The sequence below is a fragment of the Palaemon carinicauda genome, chromosome 37 (assembly GCF_036898095.1).
Source record: "Palaemon carinicauda isolate YSFRI2023 chromosome 37, ASM3689809v2, whole genome shotgun sequence".
In the NCBI taxonomy this organism is placed as follows: domain Eukaryota; kingdom Metazoa; phylum Arthropoda; class Malacostraca; order Decapoda; family Palaemonidae; genus Palaemon; species Palaemon carinicauda.
Window position 1 is genome coordinate 32,695,978 of NC_090761.1, and position 24,604 is coordinate 32,720,581.

Consider the following 24,604-nt stretch of genomic DNA (forward strand, 5'->3'; position numbering starts at 1 on the left):
TGGAATGTGACTAAGGTCCTATGAGCCTTAAAACAAGCCCTGCACAAAGCATTAGAAAGATTTTACCTTGGAAACAGTCTTCCCCCTTGCCGTAACTCCAGCCAAGAGCTCTGAGTGAACTGCATGGTATATCCCATATTGTCACATTCCAGAGAGTGGAGAGAACTATCTTTGTACTTTGTTCCTAAATTTAAGGATAAAACACAAAATCCAGTAGATAATGATATCAGATTTGACTCTATGAGGTAAATGGTGACCCTGATGATACATGTTACTATGTTGTGTGAGAGCAGTACGTAAAAAAAAAAAAAAAAAAAAAAAAAAAAAAAAAAAAACAATCTTGAGCTCAGAATCTCCAATCTATTTGTGAGCACTGGCTACTCCATAAAGAAAGTTTCTAGAAACAATTTCTTTCTGGGTAAGAAAAGCTACAGCATTATGAGTGCTTATAAATCCTCAGGAGAAGCATGTCCAAGGGGTCCACCCCCCCTTGAGAATATGACATTCGTGGGCTTGCCGTAACCTTGGCATTCCATAAAAACCACTCAAGAGCTCAGGATTTCCAGCTAGAAAATACAAACTACCTTAAAGACTAAACACACAAGTCCTTAGACATCTTTTCTTTAGGGTTCATTGTGGCTGCACAGCAAATAGTCTAAAATTTTAGCTCTCATAGGACAAGTAACTATCAGAATTCTCTGCATTATAAGGGTGTTCATGAGCATAAAGGCGAATAGCGATTTTGACCGGATTTGAAGCCCTCTCTTGAAAATCTTCCTGATACAGGTAAGAATGGTTTACTTTCATGTTGCTGACATATTGATGATATAATGAATATATAAACAGTGCAAGCCTCCTAATGTTCATATCCCATCACCTTGCCATAGCAATCTAGAATAAAACAAAATGCCCTGCCTTGTACGAGCCAGCTGAATTGTTCACAAATAATTCACTTTGACTGTATCTAAAGGATAAAGGCAGACCACCTACTTCATGGAGAATTCCTCCCACCTAATGAAGACTTCCCATTAAATGACTCAGAAGGTTGTATCAGCAATCGTGGTTGGTAAGTTCATCAGTTTATTTGACGGAACAAAGGGTACCAGGTTAGCCACATCCAGGTCAACGGAGAGGGGGCTCTGATGTGCGCCAGAGTTAATGTAGAAACAACGTCTCTGACGATGGTAATGTTGGTAGTTTCGATGACCTCCTTGCCTGTAAGGAGTTCTCTTCTGCTGATACCTGCGAGTTCAAAAACTTTAGCGTGTCTTTAGTTTGGTTAAATAGAGGTACGTAAAATCTCAGTTTCCAACTCTGAGACCAAGGGAAGGTACAGTATCAAGAATGCCACACAATCTATTAATGGTCTGAGCTAGTGGCTGGTCCTTTAAGCCTCATATGAGTCGGATGAGCTTCAAAATCTTAATAGTGTGAATTACAAGCTTATTTCCGGAACCTTAATGGGGACTTGCACTCGCACTCGTTAAAGAGTTTATTCAGAAAATTATCGATCATAATAACATCTCTTAACAGCGCTCTTAATCCTTCCTCCAACTCCCTTGGATAACAGCTAAGGAGGCAGCGAAGGAGTGGGAGGAATCCAGTTCACTCCTACAAAAGGAATAATCATCTCTATCTCGATCAGAAAGCCAAGGAATTGAAGTCTCTCTCGGAACTTGTTTTACGAGGCAAGCGTGTTCAATACTCCACCTTCTTGAAAGTCTTCTCTTCCCTGAAAAGAATTTATTGAAAAAAGAATAGCATTCCAAAGAACGCTTATCCTGGTATTCATGATCGGGGTCTATCTGGATGATTAATGGGTTTGTTAGCATACGATACATCGTTCTTATTCACGTAGGGTGTGGTTCTATTACGTCTGTCCCTAGACTAGTATTTATAAAACTCAAAGAGTACTCCAGACTTGGGAGAAACATTACACCTACCATAATTGTGTAGAATTTTATTACTGAATTCACCATGACGCACAGGAGGATTACGGTGTTAAAATGGTGGCGCACTCAGTGACGTCATGACATTTAAGGGTGAGAACTTATTTGGATCTGTCAGCCTGCCTGGGCTGCGAGGAGGAAGTTAGCCTCATGTACAGTCGTGGCAGCGCATACAGTGACGTCCTGACGCTTGGATGCGTCGGCACTTTCATGACAGTGAACGTTTAGCCTGAGCATACATCTAGATGAATATCTAGGTAAAGCAAGAATTGTTACACTCGACTTCGCAGCTTTAAGATACTGGGAAGGAGAAGCCTGCGTTGGGCATGAAGGAATTGCCACATCTGGGGGGGGGGGGTTAGGTTCAAAAGGTTCACCCACCCTCAAAGTGGAGAGAGGACAAATCTCTCTCCTCGTTTTGGGGCACTCTTTAGAGGCGTTCTCTGCCGACGATCCCTAGGTGTAAGAGGCAAGCCTTTCTCGATAATAAGAGTTAGAGATCAGACACTATACTCTTCCAATAAGGCTGCCTCAATACGAGCAGAAATGACAGGCTGAACTTTAAGGTCCTGACAAGAACGAGAAGTATGCACTGTTCTAATGGGAGACACTTCAATAGAGGTGAACATCTTATTTGCGTAATGTGATAGGTAAATATCTACGCTCCATGCACTTGTGGGGGGGGGGGAGATCTGGATACGAGACAGATTTGGTACCGAAGCATCCAGTGTATCATGCTCAAGGAGTGTAGCCTTAGTAGCCAAGACATCCCCGATAAGAACAGAATGCACATAAACAATTGGAGATAACATATTAACAAAATGATCATCCCCCTCCACGACAGAAGACAACATAGGCGCTTGAAATGAGGGCCCTATAGAGGAGATAGCTTCGACACCAAACCTACCTTTCTTTTCTCCTCTCACGAAGGAGGAGGAGAGCGATCCCTCTTGGATAGCTTCTTTGGGCAGGAACGATATCTACCCAACTGGGAAGATGACCATTCTCTACAATACTTCCACTTCTACCTGGCTCATGAGTGCCAAAAGGGCGACTATTACATCCTCAGCAGGAACGTATCGTATTCGACACTTGAAAACAAGGGGCACATTCGAAACACAAATAATGAATTAGCAAGTAAACTACAAGGCACAAGTACGAGTACTCTAAAGGAGGAAGAGTGGGCGAAGTGGTTGTCTGATCATAAGAGTAAAGGCAGGATACATCCTTCTACCTTCACGGCCAGAAGTGTAGTGGTGGGACGCTTGTCCTAAGAAGGTTGAGCCATGGATAGCGAATGCCAATGGCCACGTACCATGGCGCAATCCACCACTACCGAATTTCTTTTTTGTCTGGCCATGAAAATAAAACTCGGAAGGAACCCCATTAATGACTCAAGTAGTTTGTATTTGCGTAGGAATAAATCCTACTTTAATTATACCTGTAACTAACATGATTAAATGAGAGATTAATTCCTTTTAACAGAAGTGAAAAATGCAAGCTAGACCATCTTGTCACAATTCTCATTCACTGTAAACATTCTCCCAAAATTAACAATTGATCCTTACACACTTTTCCCTCATCACTCTCTCAATTATGACTATGTTCTTACATCATACCACATATCTTTAATCACATAATTCTTACAGTAACCTTTGCCACTATATTTCCCATACAATTCACCAACCTAATATACTCTATTTACCCGCAATCATTTACAATTTAACTCTGTTTGGATTATCTCACTTGTGATTAAATCAACTCCAGGCATCTTCATATTCTTCCAGCTCTTAAATTGTATATTGTGAACCCTAACGTGTGCCTTCAATGACCATTCTTACATTAACACAAACTCCAACTCTAGCATAACTTAGGTCGGCTTTACCTCTCTTCTAGCCACCTACGGTTATTAATAATCTATAAACTCTCTCCACCGATACACGATTGCATTCTTCTAGGACAGCTTCTCACTTTCTGTACATTTTATGCTGATTTTAACTTGCATATTCATTGTACACTAATAAAAAAAAAGAACTGGTATTCACACATTCAAAAAGCAAGATCTTTGTCCATATTGGCTGTTTTTATGATACAGCAATTACCCAAGTTAAACTACAATGTAATATTCCAGTTTGACTTAAAACACTTTGGCACTCCTATCACCAGCATCTACTGTACTCTGCCAAAAAAAAAAAAAAAAAAAAAAAAAAAAAATATTCAACACACGTGACATATAGCCCAATGAAACATATGTCAAATCCCAACCATACACACTTCTTAAAAATGGCATTAAGGTCCTTGCTAATTTTTTTCCTTTGGCCTGGTTATTCCAATGGTGAATATCCCAAATGTATTTGAAGAGTAATTAACAATCAAGTAATTTTCAACAGCTTGGCATCATTTATAATTCAAGTGTTTCTTTTGTCTTACACTTAGTATCACAACCCTGAATAAATGAAGTAATTTGGTTTGTCAGTCATCTTGAATGAATTGATTACATGACTTATTACAAGACTTCTTGCTATTACATGTTTACATCTACAGTAACTTTGCGATTTTGTCTGTGTCAAAAGCCAACTACAGACAGTTTCCAATGTTTCTCCAACCACTGATGACCATGGATTTACCATACCTGAGCTCCCCTCAATTTTTCCATACAACACAGAGCTGAAGTAATTTGCCCCCCAATATTGCAAACTAAAAATACAAAAATCTTACCTAACTTCATCCACAAATGGAAGCAAGGCAACTCCCTGCCATGCAAATTTTTTGCCATTGAGATCAATCTTGAAATCTTCAGGGTAGAAATCGATTATATTGGAATCTGCTCTAAGCATGAGTTCTCCCCAAGGTTCAGGTACATGTGATCTACTGGCTGCTGGAAAAACACCCATGAGCTGTTCTAAAGGATTGAAAGGTTCTCCGTAATCAAAGTTTACATTTGCGTTGGCGCAGTTAACAAAATCTGATGCGAATGGAGCGTAGTGGTATGGAAAATACCAATTCCACGAAACGCAACCCTGATAATAGTACCTGCCAATCAAAAAGAAAAGAAGATTAGCATTAATTTAAATTAACTTCTTAATCATCAAAAACTACAAAAATCTTTGCACTGATTTCTACCAAATAAAATCTTTTATTGTGACAATTTTCTAGGAAATGCTTTACAAACAAAATTGTCGATCTGATATAAAGCCTCTGGACAATAATAAAAGCATTCATTACTATATCCTCTGGGTTATTTAGATACATAGCAACCAAGATTTTACAATTTCAAAATCCTGTACATTATCAATAAAGTACTATAATACAGCAACATATTCAGATTAAATCAAACTTTCAAAGCCTCACATAGTGATATTAAAAATTAGTGAAATTTGAAGAAAGAAAAGTTAACCAAACAAGCAGAGAACACATAAATATTAAAAGAAAAAACTAAAACCAAAATAAGACCAAGAGAATCTTTTACAAAAGTAATTAACATAAAATTAATAAAACATGAAAAATCAAGAGAACAAGTTAATTCTCAAACTATAGTCTTAATAATTATTGATACAGTACATAATACAAATTAACAGGTAAAGGTCTCATCGAATCCATGGTAACATACTGTACTATAATCGAAGGAAGAAAAATGTTATTTTCATTAGTAAAATAAATTTTTGAATATAACCCGATAATCATGTAGCTGTCAACTCTGTTGCCGACAGAAATCTACGGTAGGGATACGCCAGCGATCGCTATACAGGTGGGGGTGAACACCACAGCGCCATCTGTGGTCAGGTACTCCAGTACTTCTTGTCAACACCACCTCAATTTTTTCCTCGGTCCACTGGTTCTCTATGGGGAGGAAGGGTGGGTCAATTAAATCATGATTATCGGGTAAGTATATTCAAAAATTTATTTTACTAATGAAAATAACATTTTTCAATATTAATCTTACCCGATAATCATGTAGCTGATTCACACCCAGGGTGGTGGATGGAGACCAGCATACATGTTAACAAAGAAGCTAAGTATCCCGTATTTTATTTTATTAGTTATTCAAAAATAACATAAAATAAATAAGTACCTGGTAAGGAAGACGACTTGAACCATTACTCTGCCTTTATTAAGTACGTCTTCCTTACTGAGCGTAGCGGTCCTCTTAGGATGCTGAACGACTCTTAGGTGCTGAAGTATAAAGGGCTGCAACCCATACTAAAGGACCTCATCACAACCTTTAACCTCGGCGCTTCTCAAGAAAGAATTGACCACCCGCCAAATCAACAAGGATGTGGAAGGCTTCTTAGCCGACCGTACAACCCATAAAAAGTATTCAAGAGAAAGGTTAAAAAGGTTATGGGATTATGGGAATGTAGTGGCTGAGCCCCCGCCTACTACTGCATTCGTTGCTACGAATGGTCCCAGGGTGTAGCAGTTCTCGTAAAGAGACTGGACATCTTTGAGATAGAATGATGCGAACACTGACTTGCTTCTCCAATAGGTTGCATCCATAACACTCTGCAGAGAACGGTTCTGTTTGAGGGCCACTGAAGTAGCCACAGCTCTCACTTCATGTGTCCTTACCTTCAGCAAAGCAAGGTCTTCTTCCTTCAGATGAGAATGTGCTTCCCTAATCAGGAGCCTGAATAGGTAAGAAACTGAGTTCTTAGACCTTGGAAGAGAAGGCTTCTTGATAGCACACCATAAGGCTTCTGATTGTCCTCGTAAAGGTTATGACCTTTTTAGATAGTACCTAAGAGCTCTAACTGGGCAAAGTACTCTCCCCAGTTCGTCCCCCACCAAGTTGGACAGGCTTGGGATCTCGAACGACTTAGGCCAAGGACGTGAAGGAAGCTCGTTTTAGCAAAAAAAAAAACGAGCTGCAAGGAACATGTAGCCGTTTCAGATGTGAAAACTATGTTCCTGCTGAAGGCATGGATCTCACTTACTCTTTTAGCTGTTGTCAAGCACACGAGGAAAAGAGTTTTTAATGTGAGGTCCTTAAAAGAGGCTGATTGGAGAGGTTCAAATCTTGATGACATAAGGAACCTTAGGACCACGTCTAGATTCCAGCCTGTAGTGGACAACCGACGTTCCTTTGAGGTCTTAAAAGACCTAAGGAGGTCCTGTAGATCTTTGTTGGTGGAAAGATTCAAGCCTCTGTGGCGGAAAACCGCTGCCAACATACTTCTGTAACCCTTAATCGTAGGAGCTGAAAGGGACCTTACGTTCCTTAGATGTAACAGGAAGTCAGCAATCTGGGTTACAGTGGTACTGGATGAGGAAACTGCATTGGCCTTGTACCAGCTTCGGAAGACTTCCCCTTTAGACTGATAGACTCTGAGAGTAGATGTCCTCCTTGCTCTGGCAATCGCTCTGGCTGCCTCCTTCGAAAAGCCCCTAGCTCTTGAGAGTCTTTCGAAAGTCTGAAGGCAGTCAGACGAAGAGCGTGGAGGTTTGGATGTACCTTCTTTACGTGAGGTAGACGTAGAAGGTCCACTCCTAGAGGAAGAGTCCTGGGAATGTCGACCAGCCATTGCAGTACCTCTATGAACCATTCTCTCGCGGGCCAGAGCGGAGCCAACCAACGTCAGCCGTGTCCCTTAGTGAGAGGCGAACTTCTGAAGTACCCTGTTGACAATCTTGAACGGAGGGAATGCATACAGGTCGAGATGGGACCAATCCAGCAGAAAAGCATCCACGTGAACTGCTGCTGGGTCTGGAATCGGAGAACAATACAACGGGAGCCTCTAGGTTATCGAGGTAGCGAACAGATCTATGGTTGGCTGACCCCACAGGGCCCAAAGTCTGCTGCAAACATTCTTGTGAAGGGTCCACTCTGTGGGGATGACCTGACCCTTCCGGCTAAGGCGATAAGCCATGACATTCATATCGCCCTGAATGAACCTCGTTACCAGCGTGAGCTTTCGATCTTTTAACCAGATGAGGAGGTCCCTTGCGATCTAGAACAACTTCCACGAAAGAGTCCCTCCCTGCTTGGAGATGTAAGCCAAGGCTGTGGTGTTGTCAGAGTCCACCTCCACCACCTTGTTAAGCTGGAGGGACTTGAAGATTAACAAGGCCAGATGAACCGCCAACAGCTCCTTGCAATAGATGTGAAGTGTCCTTAGCTCCTGATTCCATGTACCCGAGCATTCCTGTCCGTCCAAAGTCGCACCCCAGCCCGTGTCTGATGCGTCAGAGAAGAGATGGCGGTCGGGTTTCTGAACAGCCAAAGGTAGACTTCCTTGAGAAGAAAGCTGTTCTTTCACCACGTGAGAGTAGACCTCCTCTCTTCGGAAACAGGAACTGAGATCGTCTCTAGCGTCATGCCCTTTATCCAGTGAGCCGCTAGATGATACTGAAGGGGGGGGGAGGTGGGGTCTCCCTAACTCGATGAACAGGGCCAGTGATGAAAGTGTCCCTGTTAGACTCATCCACTACCTGACTGAGCATTGGTTCCTTCTCAGCATACTCTGGAAGCAATCTAGGGCTTAGCAGATCTTTGGGGCCGACGGAAAAGCCCGAAAAGCTCGACTCTGAAGATCCATACCCAGGAAGACAATGGTCTGGGATGGGATGAGCTGGGACTCCTCAAAATTGACCAGGAGGCCCAGTTCCTTGGTCAGATCCATAGTCCATCTGAGAATCTCCAGACAGCGACGACTTGTGGGAGCTCTTAAAAGCTAGTCGTCTGACGGAGCCGGACACAAGATCATGGTACTGCTGCACAGTCTGTGAACTGTCAACCATGGGAAAGCGAGGAAGTACAGTGACAACCCGAAGCTGTCTAGACTGTCTGGGTCGTAAAGACAACTCCTTATCGGGTTGCTGAGGTTGCCGCACTGCGTCACAAGAAGTCACTTCTGCTGGTTGTTGAACGTCTTCCCAGTGACACACTGACTCCGTAAACAAAAAATCCTCTAACAAGGACTAAGCTTGGACTGCATGTCTTGCAACACAGCTCAAGGTCTATGGGAGCAGGTGTGGTAACAGACGGGGTTAGCGACTGAAGTGGAACCATTACCCTCCCTGGAAGCATGTTATGCTTAAATAAAAGTCCATAGGAGGCTAAGCAGCTAAAGGCTCCTCTCCAAATGACAGAGTCCTCAAGGGAATATCAGAAGGAGGGAGAATAGCACTTTCTCATCTACAGGAACCATATCCGAGAAAAGCTAAGTTTTCTCAGTGAGGGTTTCACTGGTGCAAAAGCAGCAGACTAGAAGGCAACGTTATGAAACTGCTTGACAGTCTAGTGAGTTGGCAACAACCAAAGATGTGTGACTGAGAAGCATGCGGTAAGGTATGCAGAGCATGCTGTAAGGTAAGCAGAGCATGTTGCATGGCGTGCGGCTTATGCTGCATGGGATGAGGCTCATGCTGCATGGTATGAGGCTCATGCTGCATGGTATGAGGCTCATGCTGCATGGGATGAGGCTCAAGCTGCAAGGGATGAGGCTTATGCCGCATGCGTTGAGGAGGATGCATAGCATGAGGCTCCTCATAGCATGAGACTCCTGCCTCATGGGTTGAGGAGGATTCCGCATAGCATGAGGCTCCTGCCTCATGGGTTGAGGGGGATGCCGCATAGCATGAGGCTGCCTCATGGGTAGAGGAGGATGTCGCATAGCATGAGGCTCCTGCCTCATGGGTTGAGGAGGATGCCGCAAAGCATGAGGCTCCTGCCTCATGGTTTGAGGAGGATGCCGCATAGCATGAGGCTCCTGTGAAGTTCCTGCCTCAAGAGTTCCGTCTGCCTCAAGGGTTGAGGAGGTAGCTGCGCAGAGATAGGCTCATGCTGTGAAGAATGCGGTTGCTGCATGCGTTGAGGCGGCTGCCTCATAGCATGAGGTTCCTCAAGAGTTGAGGTTCTTGCCTCAAGAGTGGAGGTGGCTGCCGCAAGAGTTGAGGTTGCTGCCTCAAGGATGGGGGAGGTTGCCGCAACGCAAGAGGTTGCTGCCTCGAGGATGGAGGAGGTTGTCGCAACACATGAAGCTCCTGCCTCAAGGGTAGAGTAGGTTGCTGCAAAGCATAAGACTCCTGCCTCAAGTGTTGAGGAGGTTGCCGCAAAGCAAGAGGCTCCTGCCTCAAGGAAAGTGGAGGTTGCTGCACAGCGCTGGTATCTGGCAACTCCCAATGCGGCAGCTCACGCGTGGAGGTAGGTTGAGGAACCTCAACATCATACGTCTGGCAGGGTGGACTGGTATCTGGCAACTCCCAATGCGGCAGCTCACGCGTGGAGGTAGGTTGAGGAACCTCAACATCATACGTCTGGCAGGGTGGACTGGTATCTGGCAACTCCCAATGCGGCAGCTCACGCGTGGAGGTAGGATGAGGAACCTCAACATCATACGTCTGGCAGGGTGGACTGCGCAGAGGTGGAGGAGCGCTCGCAGGAGGAGGTGTGCTAACCTTCTCTGCCTGAAACTCCTGCATCAACACCGCAAGCTGAGACTGCATTGTCAGCAGCATAGACCACTAGAGTTTAAAAAAAAAAAACAACAACAAACGGAGCTACTGTCCGTTGAGACTGAGGGTCTAAAACAGCTGGTGCGGCAACAGACTGAGTTACTGTCTGTTGCGATACCACCGTGCCTCTCTGGGAGGTGTGCAGTTGTCGTACTGCAGCAAGTCCGAACTGACCCAGTGTTAAAGACACCACCTAGGAGTTGGACTTGCGCGGAAGGGACCGACTTGCACTAAAAGCTGCAAGATTTGGTCCATGGTTTCTGCGAGAAACCTCTTCCGCAGACGAGGAATAAATGGGCTCTCTCGTCTTTGTGTGGGTGGGGTGATCACGTCGGCTACGTGAGTTGGTTACACCCGAAACCACGGAGGGAAACGTCTGTTCGTCGATCAAGGCCTGCTGAACCCATAAGTCCTTCGACATTACTTCTCCCCTGGGCTTGGGAGCTTGTAAGAGGTCCCAGACTAGGCGAACAACTGGCACGAACAGACGAACCCTCGAACGCAACACTGTAACACTTTGCGCTTATCACTTTATCACTTTTGATTTTCTGTTTGCACTTATTTCACTGAACTCGAAACTTTAAGTGGTTTGTACCTGAAACACGCAATTCTATCCTTCATTAAAAGTTAGTAATTGCGAAAACAGTATTACAATGTAACAGAAAAACATAATGAAAGATAAATAATTCAGTGGCTGGAAAAGAGATTAAACACTAGATCAAATAAACTACGTTTAAAATCTCTCACCGCATAAAGTCTGAGAACAAGAATAAAACTCTAGAAACGTTTACCTTCTTCCCCTAAAGAGACTAGGGAGAAGAGCAAAAACGATAACAACGTTACCCGCTTGAACGAAACGTTTATCCTCCTCTCTCTCCCTCCGTCTCTATCTCTCTCTCTCTCTCTCTCTTGACTTAGCACCTGAGAGAAGAGCCCAATTATATATATCGTTAAAACATATTATTGTTAAAGGAAAAAAACTGAAAGGTTTCCCAAATAAAAATTTCCTTTATTAGAATAGAACCATTTAAGCTAAGAAAGAATGAACAAAACGCTAGAATCGGTTTACTCTTACTGCAACGTGACACCGTGATAGACTCTCTCTCTATCGTAACGATAGAGCGTAAGTTGAACGTTCTGAACGTCAACAACTGCAGAGACAAAACAAAACGTTAGTTCAACTTTGAAAACAGTACGAGACTTATCAAAGAAATTCTTTCAAAAACATTAAAATAGCATAATATGTTAACAGGTAAAACGAAATGACGGGCTCAATGTAAATTAACTTCAGTTCCAAGAAAAGACCGCCTACTATTAGGAAAGGTCGAATATAAACAAATATAAAAATTAATTTAAGGAAGTTAATCAAAGAGGCCTATAAAAGGCGGAGAGATATAAAATAAATCTATAACTTTTGTTAAGCAAAATTAAGAGAGTCTATACTCTCTTCGACACCAACACTTCCGTCTAAGGGAAGGGTCGGCCATTTAAAAGTGAAAGAGAGTTCATACTCTCTTCGTACCAAAATTAAATAAAAAATTAAATCAAATTAATTCCAAAAACTTGCTAAGCTAATGATATAGCTTCCTGAATAGCGAAGGCTAAATTCTAGAGCAAATACATCACCAAATCGTGAGCAATAACTCCAGAATCAACAGCGTATCCATGTAGGTCTAGCCGGAGCCACGACAGAGGAAAAATTGAGGTGGTGTTGACAAGAAGCACTGGAGTACCTGACCACAGATGGCGCTGTGGTGTTCACCCCCACCTGTATAGCGATCGCTGGCGTATCCCTACCGTAGATTTCTGTCGGCAACAGAGTTGACAGCTACATGATTATCGGGTAAGATTAATATTGAAAAATTCTGTATTTAAACTATTAAAAGGCAAGAAATAAATGTAAATTTGACTATAAAAAAATATCTATTAAAATCTGTTGATGCAAATAAATACTTAAGAACAATTAAAACAAACTCACTTTAAAACCCAGCAGAGACCACGCGCATACTCGTCAGCAACACGCCTTCTGAACTCTAAATTTTCGGCAGTAACTTCAAATTTACTTTCATAATATCTGTCCTTGAAACCTTCTTCATACAGTCTAACTTCATCATTATTCTCCTCTTCCTCCTCATCATCATCAACATCACTGTGACCACGTTTCATCCCACGTCTGAAAAAAGAGATAGTAAAAGATAAGGAAAAACCATTACAATAGTTAATTAAGAATGATCTTTGATACACGCTCAATTGTACTTGTCAAGACCATGGCTTTGCAATTCCACACTCCTGTAATCTTTTTACTAGATAGAGGATATTTTTTCTGAATTCCTGATTGCTTAAATTGTGGCACAAACAAGAAGCCAATTACTATAGATTTCAAAGAAAATGACAAATTCGAAGATAATTTGTATTTTTCCTAACCATACAAACCTTAGCTATTTACAAAGGGTTTACTTTTAGCGCAGCTGAAATGACGAGCCAATAGTTTTTAACGAGGGTTAATTACCCCCGCGCTAGTTAGCGGGGGGTGGGGAAGGGTAGCTTGCTACCCCTCCCCCCTCCACACACCGGTGACTTGCTTCACTTCACTTAGAGGTAGGACTTGACTTGGGGGTCAGGGATGGCGGGCACATATGTGTAAATAGCTAAGGTTTGTATGGTTAGGAAAAATACAAATTATCTTCGAATTTGTCATTTGTTCCGTAACCGAAATACAAACCACGCTATTTACAAAGGGTGACTTACCCCTTAGGAAGGGTGGAAAGTCCCCAGCCTTACTGACTTCGGCTTGCCCGGGGGCTCGATCCCTTAGTGAGCAGCACTAGAGAGAGGGAGCCCCTGTACCTCACAGGTTCCTAGCATCGCTAGGAACGAGTGGCCTACATAAGTAGTGTGAGGAGGAGAGTGTGACTCGTCCTATGAAGTTGACCTTGAGACCTTCAGATAGGAATTCTAGGATAGGACGTTCCCCATACCACCTCGTCAGGGTATGGGAGACGCAACAGTATTAAGCTTAATACTAGGAGCACAAAGAAGCATGGGTTACCTGCAGAGGTCGAGGTCAGCTATGCGAGGACCAGGATGCTGCTTCCCCAAGAGAGGGGAGAATGAAGAAAGAAGTAAGGGTCAGACATACTCTTTCATTCACACAGACTAAGACCGGGTAACAACGCCCTCAACCTACTGCTACTTGTCCAAAAAGGAGCCTGAGGTTAGACCAGCTGTTGTGCAGCCACCACAGGGCCGATAGAGAACGTATCGAGGCTCCTGTGGGTCACGTCTTGCAGGTAGTGGGCTGTGAAGGTCGTTTGACGCTTCCAGACCCCCGCTTGAAGTACCTGCGTCACAGAGAAGTTTCTCTTGAAGGCCAGGGATGTAGCAATACCCCTGACATCGTGGGCCCGAGGGCGACGTGACGGAGGAGGGTCAGGATTCAGGGCATGGTGGATAACCCTACGAATCCAAGCAGAGATGGTGTTCCTTGTGACCCTCCTCTTTGTCCTGCCTGTGCTCACAAACAAAGCTCGCACATGAGGACGGACTGCAGCCGTTCTCTTCAAGTAGTACCTCAGACACCTCACTGGGCATAGTAGCAGCTGGTCTGGGTCGTTTGTTACAGAACGGAGACTCGCGATCCTGAAAGAGTCGAACCGAGGATCCGGCACTCCAGGATTCTGAGTCTTGGCCACAAACTCAGGGACGAACCTGAACGTTACCTCCCCCCATCCCCTTGAATGGGCGATGTCGTACGAGAGACCATGAAGTTCACTAACTCGCTTGGCCGAGGCCAAGGCGAGTAGGAAAGCCGTCTTCCAAGACAGGTGGCGATCGGAGGCCTGGCGTAATGGCTCGAAGGGAGGTCTCTTGAGAGACCTGAGAACTCGAACCACGTTCCAAGGAGGGGGTCTCACTTCCGACTGGGGGCAGGTAAGCTCATAGCTACGTATGAGTAAAGAGAGTTCTAGCGATGAAGAAATATCCACGCCCTTCAATCTGAAGGCCAAGCTTAAGGCTGAGCGATAGCCTTTCACTGCCGAGACAGAAAGGCGCATTTCTTCTCGCAGATACACAAGGAAGTCCGCTATTGCTGGAATAGTGGCATCGAGTGGAGAGATACCCCTTCCACGACACCAACCACAAAAGACTCTCCACTTCGCTTGGTAGACTCCCTCAGAGGACCTTCGCAGGTGCCGAGACATTCTCTCCGCAACCTGTTGCGAAAAGCCTCTCTCCGCGAGGAGACGCTGGATAGTCTCCAGGCGTGAAGCCGAAGCGAGGCTACGGCCCTGTGAGGGACACCGGAGTGGGGTTGTCTGAGAAGCTCGTGTCGTGGAGGAAGCTCCCTTGGGAGTTCCGTCAGGAGTTGCAGAAGGTCCGGAAACCATTCCGCGTGATGCCATAGCGGAGCTACTAGAGTCATGGAACAGTTGACCGATAGTCTGGTCCTGTTGAGCACCCTTCTCATCAGACAGAATGGTGGGAAGGCGTACACGTCGATGTTGTCCCACCGTTGCTGGAAAGCATCTTGCCAGAGTGCCTTGGGGTCCGGGACTGGTGAGCAGTACAGGGGCAGCTTGAAGTTCAAGGCTGTCGCGAACAAGTCCACCGTCGGGGAACCCCACAAAGTCAGGACTTTGTTGGCTATCTGAGGATCCAAAGACCACTCGGTACTCACTATCTGCGAAGCCCTGCTCAGACTGTCGGCGAGCACATTCCTCTTGCCAGGAATGAAGCGAGCTGATAGTGTTATCGAGTGGGTTTCGGTCCACCTCAGAGTCTCTACTGCAAGATGGGATAGCTGTTGCGAAAAAGTGCCTCCCTGCTTGTTGATATAAGCCACTACCGTGGTGTTGTCGCTCATCACCACCACGGAGTGACCCGCCAGGAACCGTTGGAACTGTTGAAGGGCCAGAAAGACGGCCTTCAATTCTAGCAGGTTGATGTGTAGGCACTTTTCTGATTCTGACCAAAGGCCTGAGGCCCTCTGGTTCAGAACGTGCGCCCCCCACCCTTCTTTTGACGCGTCCGAAAACAGAGTCAATTCCGGGGGAAGGACGAGAAGACTCACTCCCTTTCGCAGGTTCTCGTCGGCCAGCCACCACCGCAAGTCCGTCTGTTCCAGAGACCCCATTGGGATCAGAGTGTCCGGGGAATCGGATCCTTGATTCCACCGGGACTTGAGCCGCCATTGAAGGGATCTCATCCTGAGGCGGCTGTTTGGAACCAGACGGGCCAGGGAGGATAGGTGGCCCAAGAGACGCAACCACGATTGGGCGGGGAGTTCTTTTCGCCTGAGGAAAGGTTCCGCCACCCTCCTCAGCCTTGCTATCCGGTCGTCTGATGGAAAGGCTTTGTGGAGATTGGTGTCTATTAGCATGCCTAGATAAACCAGTCGCTGGGACGGCTGCAGAGAGGACTTCTCGAGGTTTACCACGATCCCCAGATCCTGGCAAAGATCTAGAAGCCTGTCTCGGTGTCGAAGAAGGGTCGACTCCGAGTCTGCTAGGATCAGCCAATCGTCTAGGTAACGAAGGAGACGAATGCCGTTCCTGTGCGCCCAAGTCGAAATCAGGGTGAACACTCTGGTGAACACCTGAGGAGCTGTGGAGAGACCGAAACACAGCACCTTGAACTGGTAGATCTTGTTGTCTAGGCAGAATCTCAGGTACTTCCTGGAAGACGGATGGATTGGGATCTGGAAGTACGCGTCCTTTAGATCCAGTGTGCACATGAAGTCTTGTGGTCTCACCACAAGTCTGACTGTGTCTGCTGTCTCCATGCTGAACCGGGTTTGTTTGACAAACCTGTTCAGAGCCGAGAGATCGATGACGGGTCTCCAGTCTCCAGTAGCCTTCTTTACAAGAAAGAGTCGACTGAAGAAGCCTGGAGAGCCGTCCACGACCTCCTGGAGAGCACCCTTCTCGAACATGGTCTTGACTTCGGCCTGAAGGGCCAGCCCCTTTGCCGATCCCATGGCATAGGAGCTCAACGACACTGGATTCGCTGTCAGGGGAGGTTGAGATGACGTGAACGGGACGCGATAACCTTGGCCGATCACCGAGATCGTCCAAGCATCGGCCCCGAGATGTTGCCACCTGCGGACGCAACGCTGAAGGCATCCCCCCACAGGTGGACACGCAGGGGGACTGCCACCCCTAGGGCTTGCGGCCGCGGCCGCCACCCCTAGAAGTCTTGCCTCCCCTGGAGGACTTACCACCCCTCTTGACCTTGGCTGGAAAGGGCTGGGGCTTAGACACCACTTTCTTAGCTGCCGGTGCCTGTTTTGGAGCCTTACGAGGCTGTTGCTGCTGTTGTGGCGGGGCTGGAGGCTTATAGGGCCGAGTTGTAAGGGCCCTGTGGAGGAGGGAGTCCGTGCTGGATTTCCTCCACCTCTCAGCCGTTCGCTCCAAGTCTTGAGGCTCAAACAGGCTCTCCCCCAGGAGGGAGGCATGTCGGAGCCTACACACATCTACGGCGGGGACCTTCGGATGGAATCTCTCGGACACAGCATCGCGACGCTTCAACACCGAGTTGGCCCACAGGGTGGTAACCTGGTGCGCCAAGAACTCGATGGAGCGGGTGCCCGAGAGCAAGAAGGTCTCTAGGGCCTTCCTATTGGTCTCCTTGGACAAGTCCTCAGATCGCAATAGGATGCCCAGAGATCCTAACCAGAAGTCCAGCCACGAAGTGGCCTGCATGGCACACTTAGCGACCTTCTCGTGGTTAAGGATCTCTGCCGCCGAGAACGACACCTGCCGGGCAGAGAGTTTCTCCAAGGGAACTCCCTTCGCCAGCTCCTCCACAGAGTGATGGAGCGGAAGAGCGAGGTTGTGCTCACCCAGGATCTCGAAATACCTCCTCTGCTGAAGGCGAGGAGGAGGGATGAGTTTGTTCCCGGCAGTGGAACGACTGGAGGAGGCAAGAAGTGCGAGCTGAGCATTGGCCCTAGCTCTGGCACTCTTCAGCCCCCGAGACCAGGGCAGAGCTGCACTGGTCTTAGGGGCCTTCCGAACGTCGAACACTTCATCCAGAATTGTGTCTTTGCCTTCACGGGGGGGGATGACTGGATCCGTAAGACTGTTAAGTTGCCTTATCAGGCTTAGGACCTGCCAGAAGGCATGTTCGGACTCTTGCTGTTCTCCTCCCTGTGGGCTGGCAGCTAAGTCTCCTGCCCCAGGAATCTCTTCCTGGGGTGATACGTGGACATTCCCCTGGGTAGTCATGGGTTCCTGTCGAATCCTTGCAGAGGATTTAGGAATGGTCTTGGAATCCTTGGGCTCCCTCCTAGGAGGGATACAGGATCCCAACAACGAGGTTCGAGGGGCCCCTTCCTCACGAGACAATTCTCCTGCCTGAAGCGAAGTCTCCCCCCCTGGTGCCGGGGGGAAGACTACCGGTCCACTGGACTCACCTGAGGACGGAAAGGCCTCGTCCACGGGAGAAGGAGAGAGTACTCGTGCAGGAGAGGGAACCCTCGAGACCGACCTCTTGGGAACCAACTTCGCCCTGGGGGAAGTCACCACGAAGTCCACTCCTCTCTTTCTCTTCAGCGAAGGAGAGACAGCCGCTGGTTTGTTACCCTGGCCGGCGAGTGCTGGTTTCATAACCCTCACTAACGCCCGTGCCAGCGGACCAAACCAAGTCTGCTGCTCAAAGGACACAGAGTCCGAAATCCTCGCTAAGGTGAAAGGGATCGGGCGATCCTTTGGAGTGGACACGACGGTACCTGCCTGAAAAGAAGGTGGGGAAGAATGTTGTAATGACCTGTCCTCGTCCTGCAATACCAACCTGTGCTTGGATGGAGGTGATCCCGAGTGCCGTCTAGGAGCACGCGTCCCTGCTGCTACCACCGGCTGTGGAATTCGCCGCGAACTATGGTCGCGCGAGGGTGAACGGTCGCGCAAAGGCGAATGGTTGCGCGGGCGTACAGGCGAGCGGTCGCGCGGGCGCGCAGGCGAGCGGTCGCGCGGGCGCGCAGGCGCGCAGGCGAGCGATCGCGCGGGCGCGCAGGCGAGCGATCGCGCGGGCGCGCAGGCGAGCGATCGCGCGGGCGCGCAGGCGAGCGATCGCGCGGGCGCGCAGGCGAGTGGGCGTGAGGGTGGGCAGGTAAAGGAACACGTGTCCGAGGCGACGAACGCAAGCGATGGCGCGACGGCGAGGGATCGTGCTGCCGCGTAGGTGAAGAAGATCGCTGGCGATAATGATCACGTGATGGTAAGCGATGGCGAGCAGCATGTGAAGGTGAATGATTGCGCGCAAGAGGGCGATCATTCAGGGTTGAGCGATGAGGAGCAGCATGCGTAAGCGGGCGATCGTTCAGGGTTGTGCGATGGCGAGCAGCATGCGTAGGTGAATGATCGCGTGAAAGGGTGCGATGGTGATCAGCATCCGCAGGAAGGCGATCGTTCAGGGTTGTGCGATGAGGAGCAGCATGCGAAAGCGGGCGATCGTGCAGGGTTGTGCGATGGCGAGCAGCATGAGCAGGTGAATGATCGCGTGAAAGGGTGCGATGGTGATCAGCATCCGCAGGAGGGCGATCGTTCAGGGTATTGCGATGAGGAGCAGCATGCGAAAGCGGGCGATCGTGCAGGGTTGTGCGATGGCGAGCAGCATGCGAAAGCGGGCGATCGTGCAGGGTTGTGCGATGGTGATCAGCATCCGCAGGAGGGCGATCGTTCAGGGTATTGCGATGAGGAGCAGCATGCGTAAGCGGGCGATCAGGCAGGTTCGTGCGATGGCGGGCAGCATGTGAAGGTGATCGCTGGCGAACTGGTGATCGCTGGCGAGCTGGTGATCGCTGGCGAGCTGGTGATCGCTGGCGAGCTGGTGATCGCTGGCGAGCTGGTGATCGCTGGCGAGCAGAAGGTCGACGCGTGTCCTGTGAGAGGATAGGTTCACGAGCAGGAACGGGAAGATCGCTGGCGCGTTGGCGAACATGTGTTTCTGACACACGATGGTGAGCAGGGAGTTCAGCAGGAACTAAAGGGTGGTCAGAGACCGCAGGGCGATGGTCCTCAAATGAGCGCTGACGCTCGGAAGAGAGCTGACGAGCAGGAGAGCGCTGGCGAGGGGGGCGAACCTCAGGAGAGAGCCGACGAGCAGGTGAGCGTCGGCGAGCAGGAGAGTCTTGGCGAGCAGGAGATCGTCGACGAGCAGGAGATCGCTGGCGAGCAGGAGATCGTCGACGAGCAGGAGATCGCTGGCGAGCAGGAGAGCGCTTGTGCGCTGGCCCTGCTCGCGTAAGGGAAGAATCCCTTAGCCCCGAAGGGACCGTTGCCCGTCGGGTGACGAGTTCTCCAGAAGGCGAAGATCCGGCAGGAGATGGAGAGCGGTCCGCAGAGAGGTTCAAGGAGGGCGGAGTAGTCGGTTGAGGCTGACGAGGAGAGTCCCCCCCGGAGGACGAAGACCCAAAAAGGCGCCTCTTAGTCCCCCTGTAAGGGGAAGGGAGGCCCTTGTGGCGTAGAGGGCGGTGAGCCTTACGGCGGAGGCGGCCTCGGGGGAGATCGTCGGGACCATCGGTCCTCCGAAGGGGAGTCTCCTTCAAAACACTTCCCTCAGAAGGAAGCTGGGCAGCAGTCGAGACCGAAGGACTCACTTCCCCCTTCGAAGGATGCACGGAAGGAGGAGGAGAGCCTAGAGCACCATCACCAGCAACAGCACCTGCGTCGGAAGGCCCAGCCACGTCGGAGGCCTCTGTCACCACGACGTCGACAATAGACAGAGGGTCTACCTCCGCTACCACCGGCGACTGTTTAACAGCGGCCCCCAACGAGACAAGGTCAATAAGAGCGACCCTGGAGGGCAAGCCCTTAAGCCCCAGGGACGACCAAATCTGCAACAGATCATCACTGGATAAAGAATTATTATCAATAACCTCCCCCGGAGGAGGAGGGGGAACCGCCTCGCTATGGGAGGCGACGCCCTCTCCCCCCACCGAAGGTAGGGAAACAGAACAAGGGCCTGCGCTCCCACTCGGACGACTCTCCTTAGGAGGCGGACGAGGGGGAGCTTCGGAGGAGGTTTGGGCGGCGGAAGAAGAGTCCCGAGAACCTTCCTCCTTCAAGGCTAACCCCGGAGGAGAACGGTCTCTCTTGGACTTCTTCTTACGCCGACGGCCAAACCTCTCCCACTGGGAGGCAGACCACTCCCTACACTCACGGCACATGTTATCCTGGTCGCACCGTCGGCCCCGACATTGAGGGCAGAGGGTGTGAGGATCCGTACTCACGTCCGACATGAAAGTCCCACAAGGACGGCCGGCAACTCCAGGGCATGTCCGCATATTAAATAAAAGAAAATAACTGAAGGTCAACTTCCAACCAATCACACAAGCTGTAAAGAAAAAGAAGAAAATTAAAGGCTGTCAGCGAAGGCGATGAACAGACACGTCTGATCACCGCCGAGCCAAAAGTGAAGTGAAGCAAGTCACCGGTGTGTGGAGGGGGGAGGGGTAGCAAGCTACCCTTCCCCACCCCCCGCTAACTAGCGCGGGGGTAATTAACCCTCGTTAAAAACTATTGGCTCGTCATTTCAGCTGCGCTAAAAGTAAACCCTTTGTAAATAGCGTGGTTTGTATTTCGGTTACGGAACAAATATTTTTTACTATGTACCTTTGCGAGATAAAAGGAAAGATAATGAAAAAAAAAAAAAAAGAGGAAAGTACTATGGTATATGCTTTGGCACTCAGTGAGATGAAAGTGAAAAACCAGAAGGAAAGAGGTAGGACAGTGACTGTGTCTGGGGTGGTCAAGATATGTTGACCTCAAAAGCTCAAGGTGCCATGATTGCAGAGCCAGGAAATAGTGCAAAAGTGTTAGCTCAAGGACTGAGTTAGGCTGACATTTTGGCTGTGTATTTACTGGGAATGATAAAATAAGGAACTGAAAAGACACTAAAATAATTAAATAAGTTGAAAGCAAATAAGAATATAAGCAAAAACAATCATTAGATGCAACAGAAACAGGAATTTGGCAATAAATGAAAAAATAGTTGATGGAAGAATGAAAGTAATGTAGTCTTCAAAAAGAGGTATTTATTTCAGAGAATGTAATAGATGACCCTAAAGAGCATTTGGATGGATTCATGGTATTTAGATCATATGACTGTGCTGGGGCTGGGGAGGGCTTTCAGCATTCAGGTGCAACTGGGAGACAAAAACAACAATTTCACAAAAAGTTATAAGTTGAAATGACGTTTGCCAGCACAATAGGAAAAAAAGAAGCAGGAACCAAGATAAAGTAGTTGGTTGAAATAAAGGAGAAGCTAAAGACTGAAGGGAGACTGCAAAAGACTATTAATGCCTAAAGTGAACTGTGAGGTACCCTAAATTCAAGGATCATTCGCAGGTTGACAAATCCAAACCATGAGAAGTCTGTTACAGAGGCCAAGAATCACTCAAACAGCAGCTTTATAGTTCAATAAGGTTTTCCTTTGTCAGAACGTTAATACAACAGGGCAAGAGATATATTGTTGCTGGAGTGGACCAAGTGTTACAGTAGTTGTGGGATGATAAAACGCCATCCCAGTGATAACAGAAGCAGAGAAAGCAGTAATACTTACTTTTACAAGGATGATTTGTAAGAAATTGATAGGACAGTTAATAAATTATCTGGTATGTTCATACATACATACATACATATACCAAAGGCACTTCCCCCAATTTTGGGGGGTAGCCGACAACAACAAGAAACAAAACAAAAAAGGGGACCTCTACTCTCTACGTTCCTCCAGCCTAACCAGGGACTCAGCCGAGTTCAGCTGGTACTGCTAGGGTGCCACAGCCCACCCTCCCACATTTCCACTACAGATGAAGCTTCATACTGCTGAGTCCCCTACTGCTGCTACCTCCGCGGTCATCTAAGGCACCGGAGGAAGCAGCAGGGACAACTGGAACTGCGTCACAATCGCTCGCCATTCATTCCTATTTCTAGCACGCTCTCTTGCCTCTCTCACATCTATCCTCCTATCACCCAGAGCTTTCTTCACACCATCCATCCACCCAAACCTTGGCCTTCCTCTTGTACTTCTCCCATCAACTCTCGCATTCATCACCTTCTTTAGCAGACAGCCATTTTCCATTCTCTCAACATGGCCAAACCACCTCAACACATTCATATCCACTCTATCCGCTAACTCATTTCTTACACCCGTTCTCACCCTCACCACTTCGTTCCTAACCCTATCTACTCGAGATACACCAGCCATACTCCTCAGACACTTCATCTCAAACACATTCAATTTCTGTCTCTCCATCACTTTCATTCCCCACAACTCCGATCCATAAATCACAGTTGGTACAATCACTTTCTCATATAGAACTCTCTTTACATTCATGCCCAACCCTCTATTTTTTACTACTCCCTTAACTGCCCCCAACACTTTGCAACCTTCATTCACTCTCTGACGTACATCTGCTTCCACTCCACCATTTGCTGCAACAACAGACCCCAAGTACTTAAACTGATCCACCTCCTCAAGTAACTCTCCATTCAACATGACATTCAACCTTGCACCACCTTCCCTTCTCGTACATCTCATAACCTTACTCTTACCCACATTAACTCTCAACTTCCTTCTCTCACACACCCTTCCAAATTCTGTCACTAGTCGATCAAGCTTCTCTTCTGTGTCTGCTACCAGTACAGTATCATCCGCAAACAACAACTGATTTACCTCCCATTCATGGTCATTCTCGCCTACCAGTTTTAATCCTCGTCCAAGCACTCGAGCATTCACCTCTCTCACCACTCCATCAACATACAAGTTAAACAACCACGGTATGTTCATAATCGACGCAAACATTCTGCATTTAACTATAAAAAAGCAGACAATACAATAATAGTTGCTGCATTTATTGCTAAAAATGTCAATGAATTATTCCTTGTCCTATTTCACTCAATACAATAGATAAGTTAAAATTGAGCTAACATATACACTCAGGTATCCTGCAATTTCTAAGACCTAATTTTCATCCGAACTTTTTGAGGTCACACTTTACACGCTATACAAAACTAGGAAATATTTGCTAGTGTGTGGAACATTACCCTACCTGACCGGAGGCTATCTATTTGGGAGGATCAAACTGACTAGACCTAATACTACAAATTTTATATACTTTGTATTTTTCCTAGCTATAAAAACCCGAGTCATTTATATGGGGTAACTACTAATCATGTTTTCTACAACCGACCAATCAAAAATTTGGTTGATTGTGTCATGGTCCGTTGCTGGGTGTAAACAGTGTATACGCAAGGAGCAAGAGGCTCACAACGTCTCCTAACAACACTCACCTGGTCAAAGTTATTTGATAAAGGTCCTGCACCTCAACTGCCCTTCTGATAAATGACTCATGTTTGTATAGCTAAGAACAATACAAATTACAGGTATATAAAATTTGTACTTTATTCCTATGCAGATACAAACTTCTTGCTTGAGGGCACACTCAGGCACACTATTCTACCTAATTTCTCTTCCTCTTGTTTTGTTAAAGTTTTTATAGTTTATATAAGAATGATTTATTTTGATGTCGTTACTGTTCTTAAAATATATTTCTTCCTTGTTTCCTTTCCTCACTGGGCTATTTTCCCTGTTGGGGCCCCTGGGCTTATAGCATCCTGCTTTTCCAACTAGGGTTGTAGCTTAGTATGTACTAGTAATAATAATACTGATATTGGAATGGCTTGTTACAATCCTGCTCTCTATCCACATTAATTGATCTTCTTGGGGAATAAACTGCAAAAATCCTTTTTACTAACATACCCAGAAGAGAACTCAGGTGGATACACCCTAATAAACTGTTCACCAGCTATACGAAAATAGCAATACTGAAAGCTAAAAAATTTCTTGGCAACTAAAAAGTAACTTTTTATGACAAGACCAACTAAGAAAATTTAACATTTTTGACTCATTGCACCAAATTCTGGAGACTCAAACAAACTACATGGAAAGACTATAAATGCACACTTATAATTTAAGAACTTTACATCTAATGGAATGAAGTAAGCTTAGTTAAATAATACACTATATCAAAATAACAATATTGTAAATCTAAACTGTACTCACCCTCCCATATTTCCCAAACGTTGTTGCATGATAGAGCTTTTTGCACCATGTGCCACAGCAGTTTCTCCGGCCCTCATGACACCAAGAGCACCTTGGCCTGTTTGATTCTGTAAAAACACACGTGCTGATCACCATTA

The 24,604-nt window shown here is 47.0% G+C and overlaps 1 protein-coding gene across 2 annotated transcripts in view; it reads right to left on the reverse strand.

Annotated features, from left to right (window-relative positions):
* The window catches only part of Rat1 (5'-3' exoribonuclease 2 Rat1), a 149,385-nt gene that overhangs the window by 63,904 nt on the left and 60,877 nt on the right, over positions 1-24,604 (reverse strand). For both annotated transcript variants that reach the window (XM_068360979.1, XM_068360980.1), the window contains exons 9-11: positions 24,468-24,574; positions 12,382-12,576; positions 4,668-4,982 (exon numbers count right to left, since the gene is read on the reverse strand). In XM_068360979.1, the coding sequence (XP_068217080.1) occupies positions 4,668-4,982; positions 12,382-12,576; positions 24,468-24,574 (617 nt within the window). The remainder of the gene's footprint in view (positions 1-4,667; positions 4,983-12,381; positions 12,577-24,467; positions 24,575-24,604) is intronic.